Genomic DNA, 19932 nt, shown 5'->3' on the forward strand with positions numbered 1-19932 from the left:
AAACATCAATGATGAGAGAGAATTATTGATCAACTGCCTCCTACATGCCCCCTACTGGGGATTGAGTCTGCAACCCGAGCATGTGCTCTGACTAGGAAACGAACAGTGACCTCCTGGTTCGTAGCTTGTTGCTCAACCACTGAGCCACACCAGCTGGGCTGTATTCATATATTTTAAATGTGTCTCTTATAAACAGTATATGGTTGACTTTTTATTTTTTAACTAGAGGCCCAGTGCACGAAATTTGTGCACAGGTAGGGTCCCTAGGCCTGGCTGGCAATCAGGGCCGATCTGTGGGGTGACTGGCAGGATGATTGGGGGCCCCTGCTGGCACCCACCTTGATCAGCCTGGCACCATTTTGGGGGCCACTGCTCACACCTGCCTTGGCTGGCCTGGGGCCTGCAGGCTCGGGGCAGCTCCTCCTTTGAGCATTTGCCCCCTGGTGATCAGTGCACATCATAGCAACCAGTCATTCTGCAGTTCCTTCCATTGTTCAGTCAATTAAGATATTAGGCTTTTATTATATAGATTGGCAATCTTTGTCTATTAACTGGGATATTTAGTCTATTTACATATAATATAATTTCTGACAATCCTTGATGTTTTCCACCTGCTTTTTTCTTCTCTTATTCTTTCTTTTTTTGGGGGGTATTTCAAATAAATTGTTCTATTTTTTGTTCAACCTCTACTAGCTGGGAGGTTATACTCTCTGCTTTTATTATTTTTTAAATGTCTGGCAACTCTAGACATTTCATCAAGCAAACTTAAATTTATCAAAGTCTGAAAGTTGAGCTATGTATTTGTCACTGCAAAGTGTGTAGTATTTACAAAATAAATCACCTTGCTTGGGATTTATTTGGTTTCTTAATTCTGTGGGTCAGTCTCTTTTATCAGTTCTGAAAAGATTGCCCATTATCTTTTCAAATACTACCTCTGCCTGATTATCTTTCTCCTCTCCTTCTGGGATTTTGAATAAATACATTTTAGGCCCCTCATTTTATTTTCACATCGTACACTCTCTTGTGTTTTCCTTACTTTTTTTGTCCCCATGATGAATTTTGTTATTATCTTTAACTCTCTTTTAAGTTTTCAATTTCAGTTGTTTTGTTTTCATCTCTGTAAGTTTATTTTTTCTTTTCAAACCTGTTATGTCACTTTATAGTATTCTGTTCCCTTCAAATATCTTGAAGTCAATCTTTTATTTTTATAAACATAGATTATTTCAATTTCCAAAGTCTTTGCAGGCCTTTTCTTATTGGATATTATTTCTCTGGATTTTTTAAAAAATTAAATCTTTATTGTTCAGATTATTACAGTTGTTCCTCTTTTTACCCCCCATAGCTCCCCTCCGCCTGGTTCCCACCCTAACCTCTTGCCCTTACTCCCCCTCCCCTACTGTCCTCATCCATAGGTATACAATTTTTGTCCAGTCTCTTCCTGCACCCCCACACCCCTTTCTTCCCTGAGAATAGTCAGTCCACTCCCTTTCTATGACCCTGATTCTATTATACTCACCAGTTTATTCTGTTCATCAGATTATTTATTCACTTGATTTTTAGATTCACTTGTTGATAGATGTTTATTTGTTGTTCATAATTTGTATCTTTACCTTTTACTTCTTTCTATTCTTAAAGGATACCTTTCAGCATTTCATATAATACTGGTGTGGTGGTGATAAACTCCTTTAGCTTTTCCTTATCTGTGAAGCTCTTCATCTGACCTTCAATTCTGAATGATAGCTTTGCTGGATAAAGTAATCTTGGTTGTAGGTTCTTGGCATTCATCACTTTGAATATTTCTTGCCACTCCCTTCTGGCCTGCAAAGTTTCTGTTGAGAAATCAGCTGACAGTCGTATGGGTACTCCCTTGTAGGTAACTGGCTGTCTTTCTCTTGCTGCTTTTAAGATTCTCTCTTTGTCTTTTACTCTTGGCATTTTAATTATGATGTGTCTTGGTGTGGTCCTCTTTGGATTCTTTTTGTTTGGGGTTCTCTGTGCTTCCTGGACTTGTAAGTCTATTTCTTTGACCAGGTAGGGGAAGTTTTCTGTCATTATTTCTTCAAATAGGTTTTCAATATCTTGCTCTCTCTCTTCTTCTGGCACCCCTATAATTTGGATGCTGGTATGCTTGAAGTTGCCCCAGAGGCTCCTTACACTACGTTCATATTTTTGGATTCTTTTTTCTGTTTTTCCGGTTGGGTGTTTTTTGCTTCTTCGTATTTCAAATCTTTGACTTGATTCTTGCGATCCTCTAGTCTGCTGTTGGAACTCTGTATAATATTCTTTATTTCAGTCAGTGTATACGTAATTTCTAGTTGGTCCTTTTTCATATCCTCGAGGGTCTCACTAGATTTCTTGAGGGTCTCACTAAATTTATTGGTGGTTTCTAGAAAATTCTTGAAAAACCTTATAAATGTGGTTTTGAACTCTATATCCAGTATTTTGCTTTCCTCCATTTCTGTCATTTGTGACCTGTTTCTTTGTCTCCGCATTTTTTTATGCTTCCCTGTGTTGATAGAGTGGCTTTGTGTGCTAGGTGTCCTATAGGGCCCAGTAGCTCAGCCTCCCCAGTTACCTGAGGTGGACACACTTGGTGCACCCATTTGTGGGCTTTGTGCACAGTCTTGTTGTAGTTAAGCCTTGATTGTTGTAGGTATCACTGGGAAGAATTGACCTCCAGGCCAATTGCCTGTGAGAATCAAGCTGTGTCTACAGTGGGAGAACTTCTGTGCTGGAGACATCCTTCTGGGGCAAGACTTGCTTCAATGGGGCTTCGGTGCTCACTGATTCTGCCCCCTGAGTGTGTCCCTTATGGATCTGAGGAGTTGTAATTTGGATGGTCCCACTCTGACCACTCGGTACACTGGCTCTTGGATCTCTAAGGAGGTGCTAATTTAACCTCTCCCTGAGGCTACCCAGCAGGAGCAATAGAGAGATCTTCAGATTCATCTTCTTTTTTGGGGGTTTGGAGGTGCCCAGATGAGGCCCAGCTGTGAAGCAATGCAAGCTGCTGTGGGGCCTTGGGCCTTCTTTTGGAAGTTCTGGGTCTCTCTGACCCAGCTGCAGTTTGTTAGGTAATTTTCAGGTTGCAAAGGGCCAGGCCTTTCATATGCAAAAGCCTCTGCCACAGATTGGGTGTGGTGGGATCTTAGGGGATCAACAGGGCTGAGCAAGCAGCTATGGCTGCTCCTCTGTCCTACCCTAAGGGGCCCTGCATCTCAGTGTCCCGGTAATCGCTGCAAGTACCTTTGAGAGAAAGCCACCCTCGTGTTCCACCCACTGCCAGACAGTCCAGTTTCCCCCCTTATGAATCTGGGTCCCCAGAGACTCACCTGGAACTGGAGTTCAGAGCAGTTAGGAGCTTGAGACTCCCTCCCATTTGAAAAAGACAACACTGTCCTCAGTTGCCAGCCCTTTCCACATGCAGCTCCGTACCTCTGCACTTTGCTTCTGCACCTCCTCTGAGTCTCAGTGTGCTTTTCTCTTTCCTTCTGGTTGTAAAATTTCCACTCAGCCAGCCTTCCTGTGGTTCTGGATGATGTCCATTTTGTCTTTTAGTTGTATTTTTGAAGTGATTGTGTGAGGCAGCAATTTCCTGTGTTTACCTATGCCGCCATCTTGGTTTCCGGTCTGGATTTTTTTATTGTGGTGTTGTTTCCTAGTGTCCTTGGTTCTTTTACATGTGTGCTGGTAATTGAACTTGAAAGATAATTTATAGGAGTAATTTGAGGGCTGGATGAGTAATATTCCTCCAGATAGTTTTTGTATTTGATTTTGCCAGCTACTTCAGTTCACTGCCACCCCTTAAATTCTATGTCACCCAAGAGAAACAAACCTCATCTCATAATTTAATTTCTAGGAATCTATTCTTAGGAATTATACCTACATAAGAAATAAATGTAGCTCTAACTAGTTTGGCCCAGTGGATAGAGCATCAGCCTGTGGATTCAAGGGTCCCAGGTTCAATTCTGGTCAAGGGCATGTACCTTGGTTGTGGGCACATCCCCAGTAGGGAGTGTGCAGGAGGCAGCTGATCGATGTTTCTCTCTCATCGATTTTTCTAACTTTCTATCCCTCTCCCTTCCTCTCTGTAAAAAAAAATCAATAAAATATATTAAAAAAATAAATAATCATATACACAAAGATATTCAAAGCAATGTTATTTTGTATAACAAAAAAACTGTTGAGAATCTGTATGTCCAATGCGAGGGGAATGTTTAGATAAATTATATGAAAAAGCACATAGATATTAAAAAATAATGTTAATATAAGCCACACAATATTATGGTAAATATTTTTTATAATTGAGTTTAAAAGGAGGTAAAAATTACATATCTCTCTATATAAAAGCCTAAGTGACCGAATGACCAGTTGACTGGTCACTATAACACGCAGTGACCACCAGGGGGGCAGACACTCAATGCAGGAGCTGCCCCCTGGTGGTCAGTGTGCTCCCACAGCCAACCTACTGTGGCCAGCCAACCTCCCACAGTCCCTCCTCTTAGCTGGCCAGCCCCTATTGGCCCCCATCAGGACTGGGTGAGATGGCCCCAATCAGCTCTGATCACCAGCTGGGCTGAGGGACCCCACCCATGCACGAAATTGTGCACTGGGCCTCTAGTGTAATATAATTATAAGTATGTTAACAAACACCAACGCATAAAATTGTCCACAATGGGTATTGTCTAACAGAACTTTTGGTGACCATAAAAATGTTCTATATCTGCCCTGCAATTTGGTAGCAATTAGTTACACACAGCTATTTAATACTTGACATGTGGCTAGTATAACTAAAGAACTACAGTTTAGCCCTGGCTGGAGGCTCAGTGGTTACAGCGTCAGCCTACAGACTGAAGGGTCCAGGGAGCACCTACAGGAGGCAACCAATCAATGTATCTCTCTTACATCAATGTTCTTCTCTCTCTCTGTCTCTCCTCTATTTTCCATTCTCTCTAAAAAAATCAATGGAAAAAATATCCTCAGGTGAGGATTAACAACAGTAACAAAAGAGAATAACAGCTTAAATTTTATTTAATTTTAGTTATTTTAAATTTAGCTGTATGTAATAGTATGCAATATAGGCTATTGCAGGTCTAGAAAATATTGAAATATTAATGATCTCTTTTGGAAGTGGTTGAGAGTTTTAGTGTCTTTTCCCCTTTCTATTTAGTCTTCAAAGGGTTCCAAATGTTCCTTAATGTACAATTTACATTTACATTTTAAAGTAAGAAGGTTTCAACCAAACTAGTCCCCCATAAAACATATATAAAGTATTGTTGTAAAGTCTAGTAGAAGTTAAAATGCCAAGGCTATACCAATTACTTTTTTACAAAAATACATTTTTTTTTATTGAGAGGGGAAGGGAGAGCGAGAGAGAGATAGAAATGTCAATGATGAGAGAGAATTATTGATCAGCTGCCTCCTGCATATACCCACTGGGGATCGAGCCCAAAACATGGGCATGTACCCTGACCAGGAATCAAATCATGACCTTCTATTTCATAGATTGATGCTCAACCATTGAGCCACGCCAGCCAGGCTATACCAATTCTTTTTGACACATAATTAAATGTGCCATGTACATAAGCTGCCATATTCATCATGATAGCTTTTATACTTTTAGGTAAAACTATTTTTTAAAGAGTAGCAAGAAAAAAAATTACAAGCTAATTACCTTTCCACATGCTGTCCTAGAATCACAACTAGTGATGGACATGTTTCTTTTATCTAGTTCAAAATCAAATAGTTTGTCATCAACTATCTTTTTTTCTGGAATATCCACAGAAAGTTGATAAGAAATTGTTTTACAGTGCTTTGGCTCTAAAAGGAAAAGAATAAAAAAGAAAAAGAATCACATGAAGTACATATATGTTTTAAATTTTCCAAAACCTGTATACTAAAATGAATTTTAAACTATTGCAAATGCATTGCTTCATCAGGCATATTTTAATGGTATAAAAATGAGAACCTTAAATAAATTAAAGTGAGGAACCTTCCTTTGTTAAAAAAAAAAATGAGACCATTTATTCCTTTGTTAAAAAAAGAAAAATGAGAATTGCTTTGGGATCCAGCACCTTGATCTGGAAGCAAAAATGGTGGCCGAACAGGCAGCAGTGTCCTGCACCTCCTCCTAGGGACAGGCCAGGAAAGCAATTAAATCATAGAATATCCACCCTGAATTACAAATTAGACACAGCTGAGGAGACAGTTTTCAATAAGGAAGGGGAGAGGATGCCTAAAGAACACCACTTGCCAGCCATGACCCATGTGGAACCACCACTGTGCCCAGGCAGTAAGTGGTGCAGTACCTCCTGGCAGGCCCCCAAATGTCTGCAGGGAGCGCGGGCTGTCAGAGTGAGCTCCCACAGCAGGCCTCCTCACCAGCTTCCTGGGACTGAGTATCCTAGGATCTGGCTTCAAGATCCTGCAGTGAGTGCAAGCCAGAGGGAATCCTATGTCTCACCCCTTCCCTAGACCCCAGAATCATGCCGCTAGCCTGAACCATAGCCACCTGGCACCTGCTCCACCCCCAGCCCCGGGACCTGCTGTTGGGGTGACCCGGAGGAACACAGAACATAACCCAGTCCAGACCACAGGGGAGTTATGTCTCTGCGGCCCAGAGAAATCTGCCCCCACTCCAACCAGGCTCCTGGGACAGTCCTTCCAGGGCCATCCAGAGCAACCCAATGCACATCTCACCCTGGGTGACAGGGGAGAATGGACTGAGCGACCCAGGGCAACCCAACCTCCTTCTACACTGAGGAGGGGTGAACTGGAGCAACCTAGCATGCATCCCACTCAGACCACACAGGAGCTCAGACTGTGTGACCCAGAGGAGCCCATACTCATTTCCCCCCAGTCCCTGGGACAGTTCTGCAGGGGCTACCTGGAGCAACCAAGCACACGCCTCACTCTGAGCCATAGGAAAGCACTGCAGAAGCATCCTGGAGCAAGCCAGTGTGCCTACTCAGGAGCCACAGGACAGCGCTGCAAGTGTGCCACCTGAGGGACCTAGGATGCCACCATGCCATGGGTGCTGGAGCCACACAGCAAATTGCATGCTCTGGGTCTTCACAGGGAGTTTCACATCAGAGGAATTGTGCACATGCTCCCACTACCCCAAGCATCTAAAGCAGACAACTGAGCCCTAGCCAGTTTGGATCATTGGATAGAGTGTCAGCCTATGGACCAAAGGGTCCTGGGTTTGATTCCAGTCAAGGGCACATACCTCAGTTGCAAGCTCCTCCCTGGCCCAGGCCCTGGTTGGGGCTCGTGCAGGAGGAAACCAATAGATGTGATTCTCTCACATCAGTATTTCTCTCTGTCTTTCCCTCTCTCTTCTGTTCTCTAAAGATCAATGGAAAAATATCCTCAGGTGAGGATTTAAAAAAAAAACCCAAAGCAGACAACTGAGGAACCAGATCCGTGGGAGAAGGGAATACAACTCAGAGCAGAGACAATAAAGGTGTGAAATTCAAGGCAGACCCAGCCTCTGGGTTAACGATTTCTGGACCATTGCCCTAATAAGATCTTTAACCTCTCAAATCCAAAGCAGGGTTCCCAGGGCCAGAAAGAGACAGCAAAAATGGGGAGGCAAAGAAACAACCCCCTAGGGAAAAAAAAAAGGACTTGCCAGAAAAAGAAATGAAACAGAGGCATGCAATATGTCAGAAAAAGAATTCAGAGTAAGGGTCATAGTTCATAAACCGGAAGGATGAAAGGATCAACAACTTATGTAAGAATCAGGAGGAAATCAAAACTGATATAGTTACAATAAAAAACATGATGGAGGTTTCAACAATAGACTAGAAGAAGCAGAGGACCGAATTTGTGAGTTAAAAGATAGAGCAGCAAAACACACCCAATCTGAACAGCAATTGGAGAAAAACATTAGAAAGCAGGAGGAGAGCCTAAGAAAGCTTTGGGACAACATGAAACTAAGTAACATACATATAAGAGGGGTACCAGAAGTACAAGAAGAGGAGCAAGGATTAGAAAACTTATTTGAAGAAATAATGACAAAAAATTTCCCTGAACCCTAACTGGTTTGGCTCAATGGATAGAGCGTCGGCCTGCAGATTCAAGGGTCCCAGGTTCGATTCCAGTCAAGGGCATGTACCTTGGTTGCAGACACATACCAAGTAGGGAGTGTGCAGGAGGCAGCTGATCAATGTTTCTCTATCATTGATGTTTCTAACTCTCTGTCCCTCTCCCATCCTCTCTGTAAGAAATCAATAAAATATATTTAAAAAAAAATAACAAAAAATCTTCCCTGATTTGGGGAAGAAAAAAGGTACACAAGCACAATGAGTCCCAAACAAAATGAACACCAAAAGACCCACACCAAGACACATAGTACTTACAATGGCAAACGTAAATGACAAAGAGCGAATCTTAAAGGCTGCCAGAGAGAGACAGAAAGTTATTTATAAGGGATCTCTCATTAGGCTATCAACTGATTTCTCAACAGAAACACTTCAGGCCAAAAGGGAATGGAATAAAATATATAAAGTGATGCAAAGCAAGGGACTGAATTCAAAATACTATACCCAGCAAGGCTATCATTCAAAATTGAAGGTGAAATAAGGAGATTCATAGACAAAACAAGGCTAAGGGAGTTTATTACCACCAAGCCAGCAATGCAAGAAATGCTAAAGGGACTGCTGTAAAAAAGAAGAAATTGGAAGGGAAGAAGGAGCACAGGCATAAAGAATAAAAATGGCAACAAACAAGTACCTATCAATAATAATCTTAAATGTAAATAGATTAAATGGTCCAATCAATAGACATAGGGTAGCTGAATGGATAAGAAAACATGACCCATATATATGCTGTCTATAAGAGACCTACCTCAGAACAAAGAACTCACACAGTTAGTGAAGGGATGGAAAACATTTTTTCAGGTGAATGGACATGAAAAAGAAGCTGGGGTAGCAATACTTATATCTGACAAAATAGACCTCAACGTTAAGGCCATAACAAGAGATAAGGAAGGCTACTTCATAATACTAAAGGGATCAATACAACAAGAGGATATAACTCTGGTAAACATATATGCACCCAATGCAGGAGCACCCAAATACATAAAAAAAAAAAAAAAACTTCTGGAAGATATCAAGGGAGAGATCAACAGCAATACAGTCATAGTAGGGGAATTTAATACCCTGTTGACATCACTGGATAAATCCTCTAGACAAAAAATCAGCAAAGAAACAGCAATCCTAAATGACTCACTAGATCAGATGGACTAAACTGACATCTTCAGAACATTTCACCCTGAAGCTACAGAATATGCATTCTTCTCAAGTGCACATGGGACATTTTCAAAAATAGACCACATATTGGGACACAGGCAAATTCTCTTCAAATTCAAGGAGATAGAAATCATATCAAGCATCTTATCAGATCTCAATGGCATAATATTAGAAATAAACTATAATAAAAACAATCAAAAAAATTCAAACACTTGGAGGCTAAATATCATGCTATTAAACAATGATTGCATTACCAAAGAGATCAAAGAAGAAATAAAAAAACATCCTGGAAACAAATGACAATGAAAACAAAACTATCCAAAATATGGAACATAATGAAAGCAGTCCTAAAAGGGAAGTTCATAGCATTACAGGCCTACCTCAAAAAACAAGAAAAACTGGTAATAAATTATCTAACTCTACAACTTAAAGAATAAGAAAGAGCAACAAGAAAAGCCCAGAGTGAGCAGAAGGAAGGAAATAAAGATCAGAGTGTAAATAAATGACATAAAGACCAAAAACAAACAAACAAACAAAAAGCCCCAAAACAAAAAAACACACAACAATACAAAAGATCAATGAAACCAAGAGCTACTTCTTTGAAAATATAAACAAGATTGATGAATCTCTAGTGAGTCTCACCAAGAAGTAAAGAGAGAGGATCCAAATAAACAAAATCAGAAATGAAAGAGGCAAAATAACAACAGATCCCACAGAAATACAAAGGATTTTAAACAAAAATAATATGAACAACTCTATTCCAACAAACTGGTCAACCTAGAAGAAATGGACATATTCCTAGAAAAATATGACCTCGAAAACTCAATCAGGAAGAATAAAAAAATCTGAATAGGTCTATAACTATGTAGGAAGTTGAATCAGTCATCAAAAAATGTTCAGCGAACAAAAGCCCTGGGCCAAAGGGCTTCACAGGGGAGTTTTACCAAATATTCAAAGAAGAACTGAAACCTATCCTCCTCAGACTAGTCCAGAAAATTCAAAAGAAAGGAAGACTTCCAAGCTCTTTCTATGAAGGCAGTAATAAATACCCTAATCCCAAAACCAGATAGACACTACAAAGAAAGAGAATTACAGGCCAATATCTCTGATGAACATAGATGCTAAAATCCTAGCAAACCAGATCCAGCATTATATTAGAAAGATCATATACCATGACCAAGTGGGATTTATTCCATGGATGCAAGCCTGATACAATATCTATAAATCAATAAACGTGATACATCACATAAAAAGTTAGAGATAAAAATCACATAATCATATCAAGTGATGCAGAAAAAGCATTTGACATAATCTAATACCCTTTATGATAAAAACTCTCAGCAAAGTGGGAATAGAGGGATCATACCTCAACATAATAAAAGCCTTATATGACCAACCTACAGCCAACATCATACTCAATGGGCAAAAACTAAAACCATTTCCCCTAAGAATGGGAACAAGACAGGGATGCCCACTTTCACCATTCCTGTTTGACATAGTACTGGAAGTGCTAGCCATAGCAATCAGACAAGAAGAAGAAATAAAATGCACCCACATTGGAAAAGAAGAAGTAAAACTGTCATTATTTGCAGATGACATAATATTATACATAGAAAACCCCCAAAGACTCCATAAAAAAAAAGACTAGATTTAATATATGAATTTGGCATTGTAGCAGGATACAAAATTAACATTGAGAAATTTATAGCCTTTTTATACACCAATAATGAACTCATGGAAAGAGAAACAAAGAAAAAATCCCATTTACCATTCCAACAAAAAAATTATGATACCCTGGAATACACTTAACTAAGGTGGTAAAAGACCTCTAATTAGAAAACTACAGGACATTAAAAAAGATATAAAAGAAGACATTAACAAATGGAAGAATATACTGTGTTCATGGATTGGTAGAATCAACATAATTAAAATGTCCATACTACCCAAAGCAATCTATAGATTCAATGCAGCCCCCACTAAGATACCAATGGTATATTTTACAGACCTGGAACAAACTCTCCAAAAATTCATAGGAATAAAAAAAGACCTCAAATAGCTGCAGCAATCCTGAGAAAGAAGGACAAAGTTGTCGGGATCACAATCCAGATATCAAGCTATATTACAAAGCCACTGTTCTCAAAACTGCCTGCTACTGGCACAAGAATAGACATATAGACCAATGGAACTGAATACAGAACCCAGAAATCGACCCAAGCCATTATGCTTGATTAATATTTGACAAAGGAGGCAAGAGCATACAATGGAGTTAAGACAGTCTCTTCAATAAATGATGTTGGGAAAATTGGACAGATACATGCAAAAATGAAATTAGACCACCAACTAACACCATACACAAAAATAAACTCAAAATGGATAAAGGACTTAAACGTAAGGCAGTAAACCATAAAAATCTTAGAAGAATACATATGCAGCCAAATATCAGACATATGTCGTAGCAATATCTATACCGATACAGCTCCTAGAGCAGTTATGGTGAACCTATGACATGCATGTCAGAGGTGACATGCAAACTCATTTTTTTGGTTGATTTTTTCTTTGTTAAATGGCATTTAAATATATAAAATAAATATCAAAAATATAAATCTTTGTTTTACTATGGTTGCAAAGATCAAAAAATTTCTATATGTGACATGGCACCAGAGTTAAGTTAGGGTTTTTCAAAATGCTGACACACCGAGCTCAAAAGGTTCGCCATCACTGTCCTAGGGGTGGGCAAACTTTTTGACTCGAGGGCCACAATGGGTTCTTAAACTGGACCGGAGGGCCGGAACAAAAGCATGGATGGAGTGTTTGTGTGAACTAATATAAATTCAAAGTAAGCATCATTACATAAAAGGGTGCAGTCTTTTTTTTTTTAGTTTTATTCATTTCAAACGGGCCGGATGATGCTTACTTTGAATTTATATTAGTATGATCTCACTCATTTGTAGAATATAATAAACAACATAAACTGATGAACAAAAATAGATCCAGAGGCAGAGAAGCATCAAACAGACAAACTTCAGAGGAAGGCAGGAGTGGTGTGTGTGTGTGTGTGTGTGTGTGTGTGTGTGTGTGTGTGTGTGTAAAAGATCAACCAAAGGACTTGTATACATGCATATGAGCATAAGCAATGTGCACAGACACTAAGGGGGGTGAGGGCATGTGCTGGGGGGTGGGAGTGGTCCGGGAGAGGTCAATGAAGGAAGTAAATAAATAAATAAATAAATAATAAATTAAAAAGACAGAAAAATGTTCATTTTCATTAAGTGCAATTTTCTGGCCTTAGACTTAGTAGAAACCAGTTGACTATCAAGGAACTTTATACTAGAGATTTAGTTTAAAAAACAAAAACAAAAATATATTTTCCCTATCTTCTCAATAGCACTGAGTGGTAGAGGAGGAGCCTAATGCTTGTAAAGATTAAGTGATTTACCCCAAAGCAGACAGCCTCTAAGTAGAAAAGCAAGGATATAAATTCAGAGCTTGTGATTCTAACATCAGTACTCCTTCAACAGTCCCGGCTCTTTAACTATACTGGCCAAGTGACTGATGGAACCTATGAAGAAAGAAATCTGTTTTATTTTTGACAGATTTTCCATACCCCAGCTTGAAAACAAAATGGAATATGTGCTTAATAAAACAAAAGACACTGAACCCAAAAGCTCTTTGCAGTTATCTGTAACATGCTCTATAGATGTTGCTAATTCACTTCAATCAATAACAACTAGATGAAGACTAAAAACTTCAAAAGCCGGATGACTTGAAACACCAGCTTTTCTGAGCCATTTTGACTAATGCATCGACTGAACTGAAAACTTTAAATACGGTTTTTTAAATATGCCAGTTTTGCCCTGGATAGTTTGGCTCAGTGGATAGAGCATCACTCTGTGGACTTAAGGGCCCCTGCTTAGATTCTGGTCAAGGGCACATACCTCGGTTGCAGGCTCAATCCCTGGCCCTGGGAGGGACACATGTAGGAGGCAACCAATTGATGTGACACACATCAATGTTTCTCTTCCTGTCTATCTCTCCCACTCCTTTCCACTATCTCTAAAAAAAAGTCAATGGAAAAATATCCTTGGGTGAGGATTAATAAAATAAAAAAAAATGCCAGTTTTAGCTCTTGGTCAAACATATGAGCTTTCTGATGTACGATTGATCTATAATAGGAGCACTGATGAACTCACCTTCTTCAGAGAAACTAGTACGTTCATTTGTTTTTATTTCCCAATTTTTGGCTACTTGTTGCTCCTGTTTTCTGCAAACAAACAAACAAAAATCCATAAATCTAATGTTTCAAGCTGTAAAAAGCATATGACAAATTGTAACTGTTTCAATGTCATCCCTTGTAATTTTAATTTGTTATTACTTGTGAGTCTATATATTTAATCAAAGCACATGTATCTCCATTTTGTTTAGTGGACCAATTTCTCCAAAATAGGAATTCTGAATTGTCCTGAGAATCTTGGTAAGGTTTTATTTTTAAATCAGTGAGTTCACTGAGTTTCTGGGAGCTCCTGAATCTCATAACATCCACCAGGTTTTGTAATAGGTTTGCTTTGGCCAATTTTATTTCTTCATTGGGAATATATCTTCAAACTTCCGTATTTTGAAAAACAAGGTTCATTTTACAAAGAGCTTTCTAAGTGGACTTATCTGAGTTTCAATATCCAAGGGTCAATGTTACCTCTGCAGGGCCTTTTCCTTTGCTCTGAATTTCTCCATCTCAGTGCCGTGGGATGTATGAGGGTCGATACAGATGAATTCTTCTTTAGAGCTTTGGATTTTTTGTTTTTCCTCATAAATGTAATCAACTAGATTTTGGAAAGAACTACAACAGATGGCCTAAAAACAAAGAGGTCATTTTCTTCTCTTTAGTTCTGGGTGAAGATAATTAGAGGGGGTAAAAACCAAAAATGGCTAATGGAGTTTGAATTACAATCTATCATAACACTTTCTGGTAAAAATTTTATTGAGATATAATTCATATACCAGACAATTGACCCATTTAAAGTGTGCAATTCAATGGTTTTTAGTGTATACAGAGTTGTGTAACTATCACCACCATCAAATTTAGGACATGAAACCTGTACCCATTGACACTTTACTCCCTATCCTCCTTTCCTCTCAGCCTCTGGCAACCACTGATCTATTTTCTGTCTCTATTATTGCCTGTTCTGTACAATTCATATACATGGAATCATACAATATGCAGTACTTTGTGTCTGCCTTCTTTCACTGAGCATAATGTTTTCAAGGTTCATCTATGTTGTAGCACGTATTAGTACTTCAATTCTTATGACTGGATAATATTTGATTTTATGAATACACCACATTTATTTGCCCATTCATCAGTTGAAGGGCATTGGATTATTTTCACCTTTTGGCTGTTATTAATAATGCTGTTATTAACATTTGTGTACAAGTTTTTGTGTGGACATATATTGTCAATTTTCTTGTCATCCCTTGGAATGGATTTGTATGTTATATGGTAAATGTGTGTGTAACTTTTGAGAAACTACCCAACTTTTTCCCAACACAGATGCACAATTTTATATTCCCCTTTAATAGTGTATGAGGGTTCAAGTTACTCTACCTCCTTGCCAGCACTTGTTATTATCTGTCTTTTTTATTAATGCCATCCTAGTGGGTGTGGAATGGTATCCCATTGTGTTTATGATTTGTATTTCCCCGACTGGTAACACATAATTTTAAAGAATGGCAATGCAAGGGGAAAATGCAGGAGAAAATACTACATATATTTAAAAATGGTATTTAAAATAACACCATTTCCTTAGTAAACCTGCTTTAGAACTTACTTGTTTTATTGGTTCAGAGCTACTGTTGTCAGAATAAATATCCACAGCAGAAAGAAATGTGCTTAGGTCACTCCCACAAAATTCACACGTCAGCAATATCTCATCCTCTTCTCCCTTGAGAGAGGGGAAAAAATGAAGACCTGCCCACAAGCAGCAGCAGGAGCCAGGGCTCTGGGCAGGCCAGCAAGTGCCCATTAGAACAGCGGGAGTATGGAGATGTGCAACGCTACTTGAGAGCTCCTGTCAAACACCCTGAAGTCTCTCAGAAATAGCTGGTGGGAAATTTTCAAGAGCCTGAGATTCTATACTAGAAGGCACCCAGCCAGAAGATCTATATATTCCAGAATGAGACATCACTTCTGTTAATGAGCTGGTGAGGACTGAGGATGCTGAGGTGGTGCTGAGGACCTCTATGTGATGCAGTTCACCAGAGTACAGCTGAGCCCATCAGGAACTGTGTTGGTCCTTTGGATGGCTCCTTAGTGTAAGAACAAAGTTGCAGAAATGACTGTTGACATCAGAGTTTCTCGTTGGGGAGGGGGCTATATAGTGTGTAACTAGATGCAAGAGACAGGACATAACATACAGTAGTTCCTCGGGTTACGTCGGAGATCTGTTCCTATGCCGCGACGTAACGCGATTTTCGCCGTAAGTCGGAACCCACCTACATAAGCACCTACGTCACTCAATGGAGCACATACACAGCAGTAATGAAGTGAAACAGTAAAAAAAAAATTAAAAGAAAGATAACAATTCCTGACCTTTACTTTTGGTAAATAAATAATAAAAAACATAAAGCACATATGTACATATGTCGAAATGACAGAACTTTTTTTTTTTTAAATAAATGGGAGATGGCCATGTAACCACAAAACGATGTAACCCGAGGACTGCCTGTATATCAAATTGTAGGCAAATGGTCTAAGATTTTGAATACCATCAACTCAAGAAGTGTCAGGTTAAAAAAAAGTCTTGACATTACTATGCAGGTCACCATTCACAATGATCACCGTTCTAAATTAGAGTCCTTTCTCAAGGGGAAGCCCAGATTGGGGATATGAATTCTCCTGTCTGGGCTATAAAGGTAATTCAGGAGGGGGAAGGAGAGAGAAGGGGAAGCAAGAAGGAGATCTGGAGTTAGGAGTTCAGGTGGCTCCGTGTGGGGTTGATACATTATGGCATGTTGGTGATTTGAGGTCATGATGGCGAGCAGGCAAGCCTCAGCACAGGTCTCAGGAAAAGACCGAGATTATGGCTCACAGGTCATGAATACCACAAGGGCATCTGTATTTTCCATAGAAACCATTCTCTCGGACTGGCAAGATGGCCATCCTGGGGCCAAAGTGTAACTGAGATGGCCACTACAGTCCGGGATTCATCACCCTGGAGTACTGCTCAATACCGTTAGCCATTGAAACTACACAATAATGTAGCTGAAAGCAGAGGACTTAGCGGATGGGTAGAGTGGTAAAGCCTTGTAATAGAGAAATGGTGGAGTAAATCAGGTGATGGAGCAGGGCTGAAGGAGAGCTTGACAATGCCAGGACATCTGCAACCTGTTCCATTCAAGGATCTTGGTAGTGAGCTCCTCAGCCTGAGGTCCCTTTATCGCTTTACCTGCGGTGAAGCAAGGTGGAGATGCTTCAAAAGACCATGAGTGGAGTTGTAATCTGCATTTGAAGAGGATATGACTGGAGGGGAACGTGGGCAAGCCAGCTGCTCTGTTCCCGAACTAGAGGATCTGGAAGGTCTGTCCAAAGAGCAGGAGGAGCCATCCATGCCCAGTTGCTAGAGCAGGGACAGTTCCCTGAAAGAAAGGACCTTCCTATTGTTCAGGCGCATCTTTGGGTGTCAGAGGAAGAAAGCTTGAAAAACTTCCCTGGATACGAGCCTTTGTGGTTCAGAAGAAGGAAGGTGTTATGTTTGAATAAAGAATTTCACCTGAGGAGTCTATAGGGTGACTAAAAATTTAGAGACCTGGGCTAAATATAAACAGTAAATGTTGGTTGACATTAAATGACATGATATATTCAGTGTGTTGCCCCTCACCAGATCGGCAATGAACACCACCTCAGAGCATCCATGCAGCATTCCCACCAACTCTTGCAATGCACTGACTGACACAGGCTGTCTCACATGATCGGTATCTTTTTTTCAGTGAATAAGTCTGCACCTTAGTGCACCCAGAAAAAATAATCAAAGGGGTTGCCATATGGGGGCTGTGCAGCTCTCTCCACATGGCCATAACGCCCAAGTTTGGAAATAATCATTCCACCAGGCTGCCCCTCACCACTCAGGTGAAGCGGGTGCTATGCCATCCTGTTGGAATTACTAAGTTGACCTTTTCCTTGCCCACCAAGCAAAGGCATTGGTCATTTAACATGATTAAATGTGGCAAACCTATGTCTTATCTATGTTTCCAGGCATTATGGCCACTCTCACAGGTTGAATTGTTTCCCCCCAAAGACACTGAAGTCATAACTCCTGGAACCTGTGAATGTGGTCTTATCTAGAAATGGGATCTTTGCAGATGTCATCAAGTTTAGATGAGGTCATTAGGGTGGGCCCTAATCCAACATGGCTGGTGTCCTTGGAGAAGAGAGACACTTGGACACAGACCCCCAGACCTCCAGGGCAACTGACACAGAAACTGAAGTGATGGTGCTGCCAGCCAAGGATAAGAACTGACAACCACAACCAGGAGCTGGGAAGAGGCAAGAAAGCCTGCTCGCCTACACGCTGCACTTACTGACTTTGGACCTCTAACCTTGAGAACTAGGAGACAACACGTGTTTGTCATTTTAAGGCACCTAGTCTGTGGCCCCTTTAGGCAGCAGCCCTAGGAAACTACTATAGCTAGCTATCCTGTCCAAATGCTGTTTCAAGTAAATGGGCTCTTTGCCTATGTTTTTTAAAAAAGTATGTTCACTGTCTTTTGTGCAAATCATCATGTGTCTTTTCACTTCACTTATTAGAGTAAAAAAAAGAAAGAATTAAAAATTACCTTGAAGTCAGTGCCTAAAGTGGAATGCTCCTGTTTGAATGCCAGAAAGGTTGGTGGCCCGACACTGGGTAATGTTCTCAGAGAAGGCTCAAACAATGTCATAAAGTCTTCCTCAAACTAAATTTTAAAGGAAGACACAGAAAAAGAAAATGAAGGTGAATGATCGATTTTACCATGAGCATGGTTTACTAGTTGGACTGAAATATTTCTTACCTCCAGCTCACATAAAATATTTAGTTTTAGCTCTTCTGGATTAATTACCCATTTTTCTGAAGAGAAAAGGATAGATTTAGAAGGAAAGTTTAAAGTCTTTGTGCAGTGTATCCCATTTTCTCTAGTTTGGAGATCCTACCCCATCACACACCCACACACATGCACACACACATGCAGTCATATACACAGGCAAACTTATGCAAATGCACACCCCCCCCCCCCCCCCAAGCACATACTGTTTAAATGCCCTGAAACCCTCCCTTTTCACCACCTTACTGCATGTATTCTTAGGGGAGGGATTTTCTAAAGGACATGAGAACCATCCAGGTTATGTAGGTTCCCTAATAGCAGTTTGCCTTTGCCACACAGGGGATGACCCCAAATATCCATTCACCTCTTAACATAGCAGCTATATTTTCAGATTCAGATTCCTTTATAGGTCGTGTTTTCTTCCCTGTCAAAAGAATATATATGTGTCATTAATCCTGACAAAATAGGAAAGAAGTTTAATATAAAAGAAAACATGAGCCCAGCGGGAGTGTGTCAGTGGTTGAGCATTGACCTATGAACCAAGAGGTCACTGTTCAATTCACAGTCAGGCCATATGCTCAGGTTGTGGGCTCAGTACCTGGTTTGGGGCACATGGGAAGCAGCAGATCAATGATTCTCTCTCATCATTGATGTTTCTATCTCTCTCTCTCTCTTCTTCCCTGAAGTCAATTATATATAAACTAGAGGCCCGGTGCACAAAAATTTGTGCACTCGGGCAGGGGGGGTACCTCAGCCTGGCCTGCACCCATTCACAGTCCAGGACCCCTTGGGGGATGTCCACCTGTCGACTTAGGCCCACTCCCCGGGGGATCAGGCCTAAGCTTGCAGTCAAACATCCTTCTGGCAGCCAGGGAGCCCTTGGGGGATGTCCAACTAAAGGCTTAGGCCCCCAAGGGATCAGGTCTAAACTGTTAGTTGGACATTCTTAGTGCTGCTACGGAGGTGGGAGAGGCTCCTTCCACCACCACTGCGCTGGCCAGCCATGAGCCAGATTCTGGCTGAGTGGCACTCCCCATATGGAAGTGCACTGACCACCAGGGGGCAGCTCCTGCATTGAGCATCTGCCCCCTGGTGGCCAGTGCGCATCATAGCAACCGGTCATTCTGCCGTTCAGTCAATGTGCATATGAGCCTTTTATTATTATTATATAGGATGTCCCTCTTTCCCCCCTTTTGTACCCTCTACCCAGCTCTTGCCCCCCCCACTTCTCTCTGGCCATCACCATACTGTTGTCTGTGTCCATGGGTTGTGCATATATTTTCTTTGGCTAATCCCTTCTTTAAATTCACTTCTTTAAATTTTTATTTTCAGATAAGTGCTTATAACTGCACTATTATATATTTTCTATTATATCATTTAGAATTAAGATATTTTTTAATTGAACCCTTGTAAATTTTAACACAATTTAATAAATTATGCTAGAAGCAATTAGGACATTTTTCATGTAATGCAGATACATTTCAATTAATATTTTATTAATATTTAATTTTTTAATACCTTAATTTGAAATAACCTCATACATGTAAAAAAAACTATAAAATACTACAGCATATTATATGTACCCTTCACCCAATTTCTTAGGTGTTAA

At 40.2% G+C, this 19932-nt stretch overlaps 1 protein-coding gene across 1 annotated transcript in view; it reads right to left on the reverse strand.

Annotated features, from left to right (window-relative positions):
* The window catches only part of ERICH6 (glutamate rich 6), an 89878-nt gene that overhangs the window by 35673 nt on the left and 34273 nt on the right, over window positions 1–19932 (reverse strand). Inside the window, exons 4-10 of the mRNA XM_036348499.1 lie at window positions 18688–18747; window positions 18294–18349; window positions 18081–18197; window positions 15077–15190; window positions 13945–14102; window positions 13445–13515; window positions 5675–5820 (exon numbers count right to left, since the gene is read on the reverse strand). Of these exons, the coding sequence (XP_036204392.1) occupies window positions 5675–5820; window positions 13445–13515; window positions 13945–14102; window positions 15077–15190; window positions 18081–18197; window positions 18294–18349; window positions 18688–18747 (722 nt within the window). The remainder of the gene's footprint in view (window positions 1–5674; window positions 5821–13444; window positions 13516–13944; window positions 14103–15076; window positions 15191–18080; window positions 18198–18293; window positions 18350–18687; window positions 18748–19932) is intronic.

This window comes from Myotis myotis, unplaced genomic scaffold, assembly GCF_014108235.1.
Source record: "Myotis myotis isolate mMyoMyo1 unplaced genomic scaffold, mMyoMyo1.p scaffold_m19_p_2, whole genome shotgun sequence".
Lineage (NCBI taxonomy): Eukaryota > Metazoa > Chordata > Mammalia > Chiroptera > Vespertilionidae > Myotis > Myotis myotis.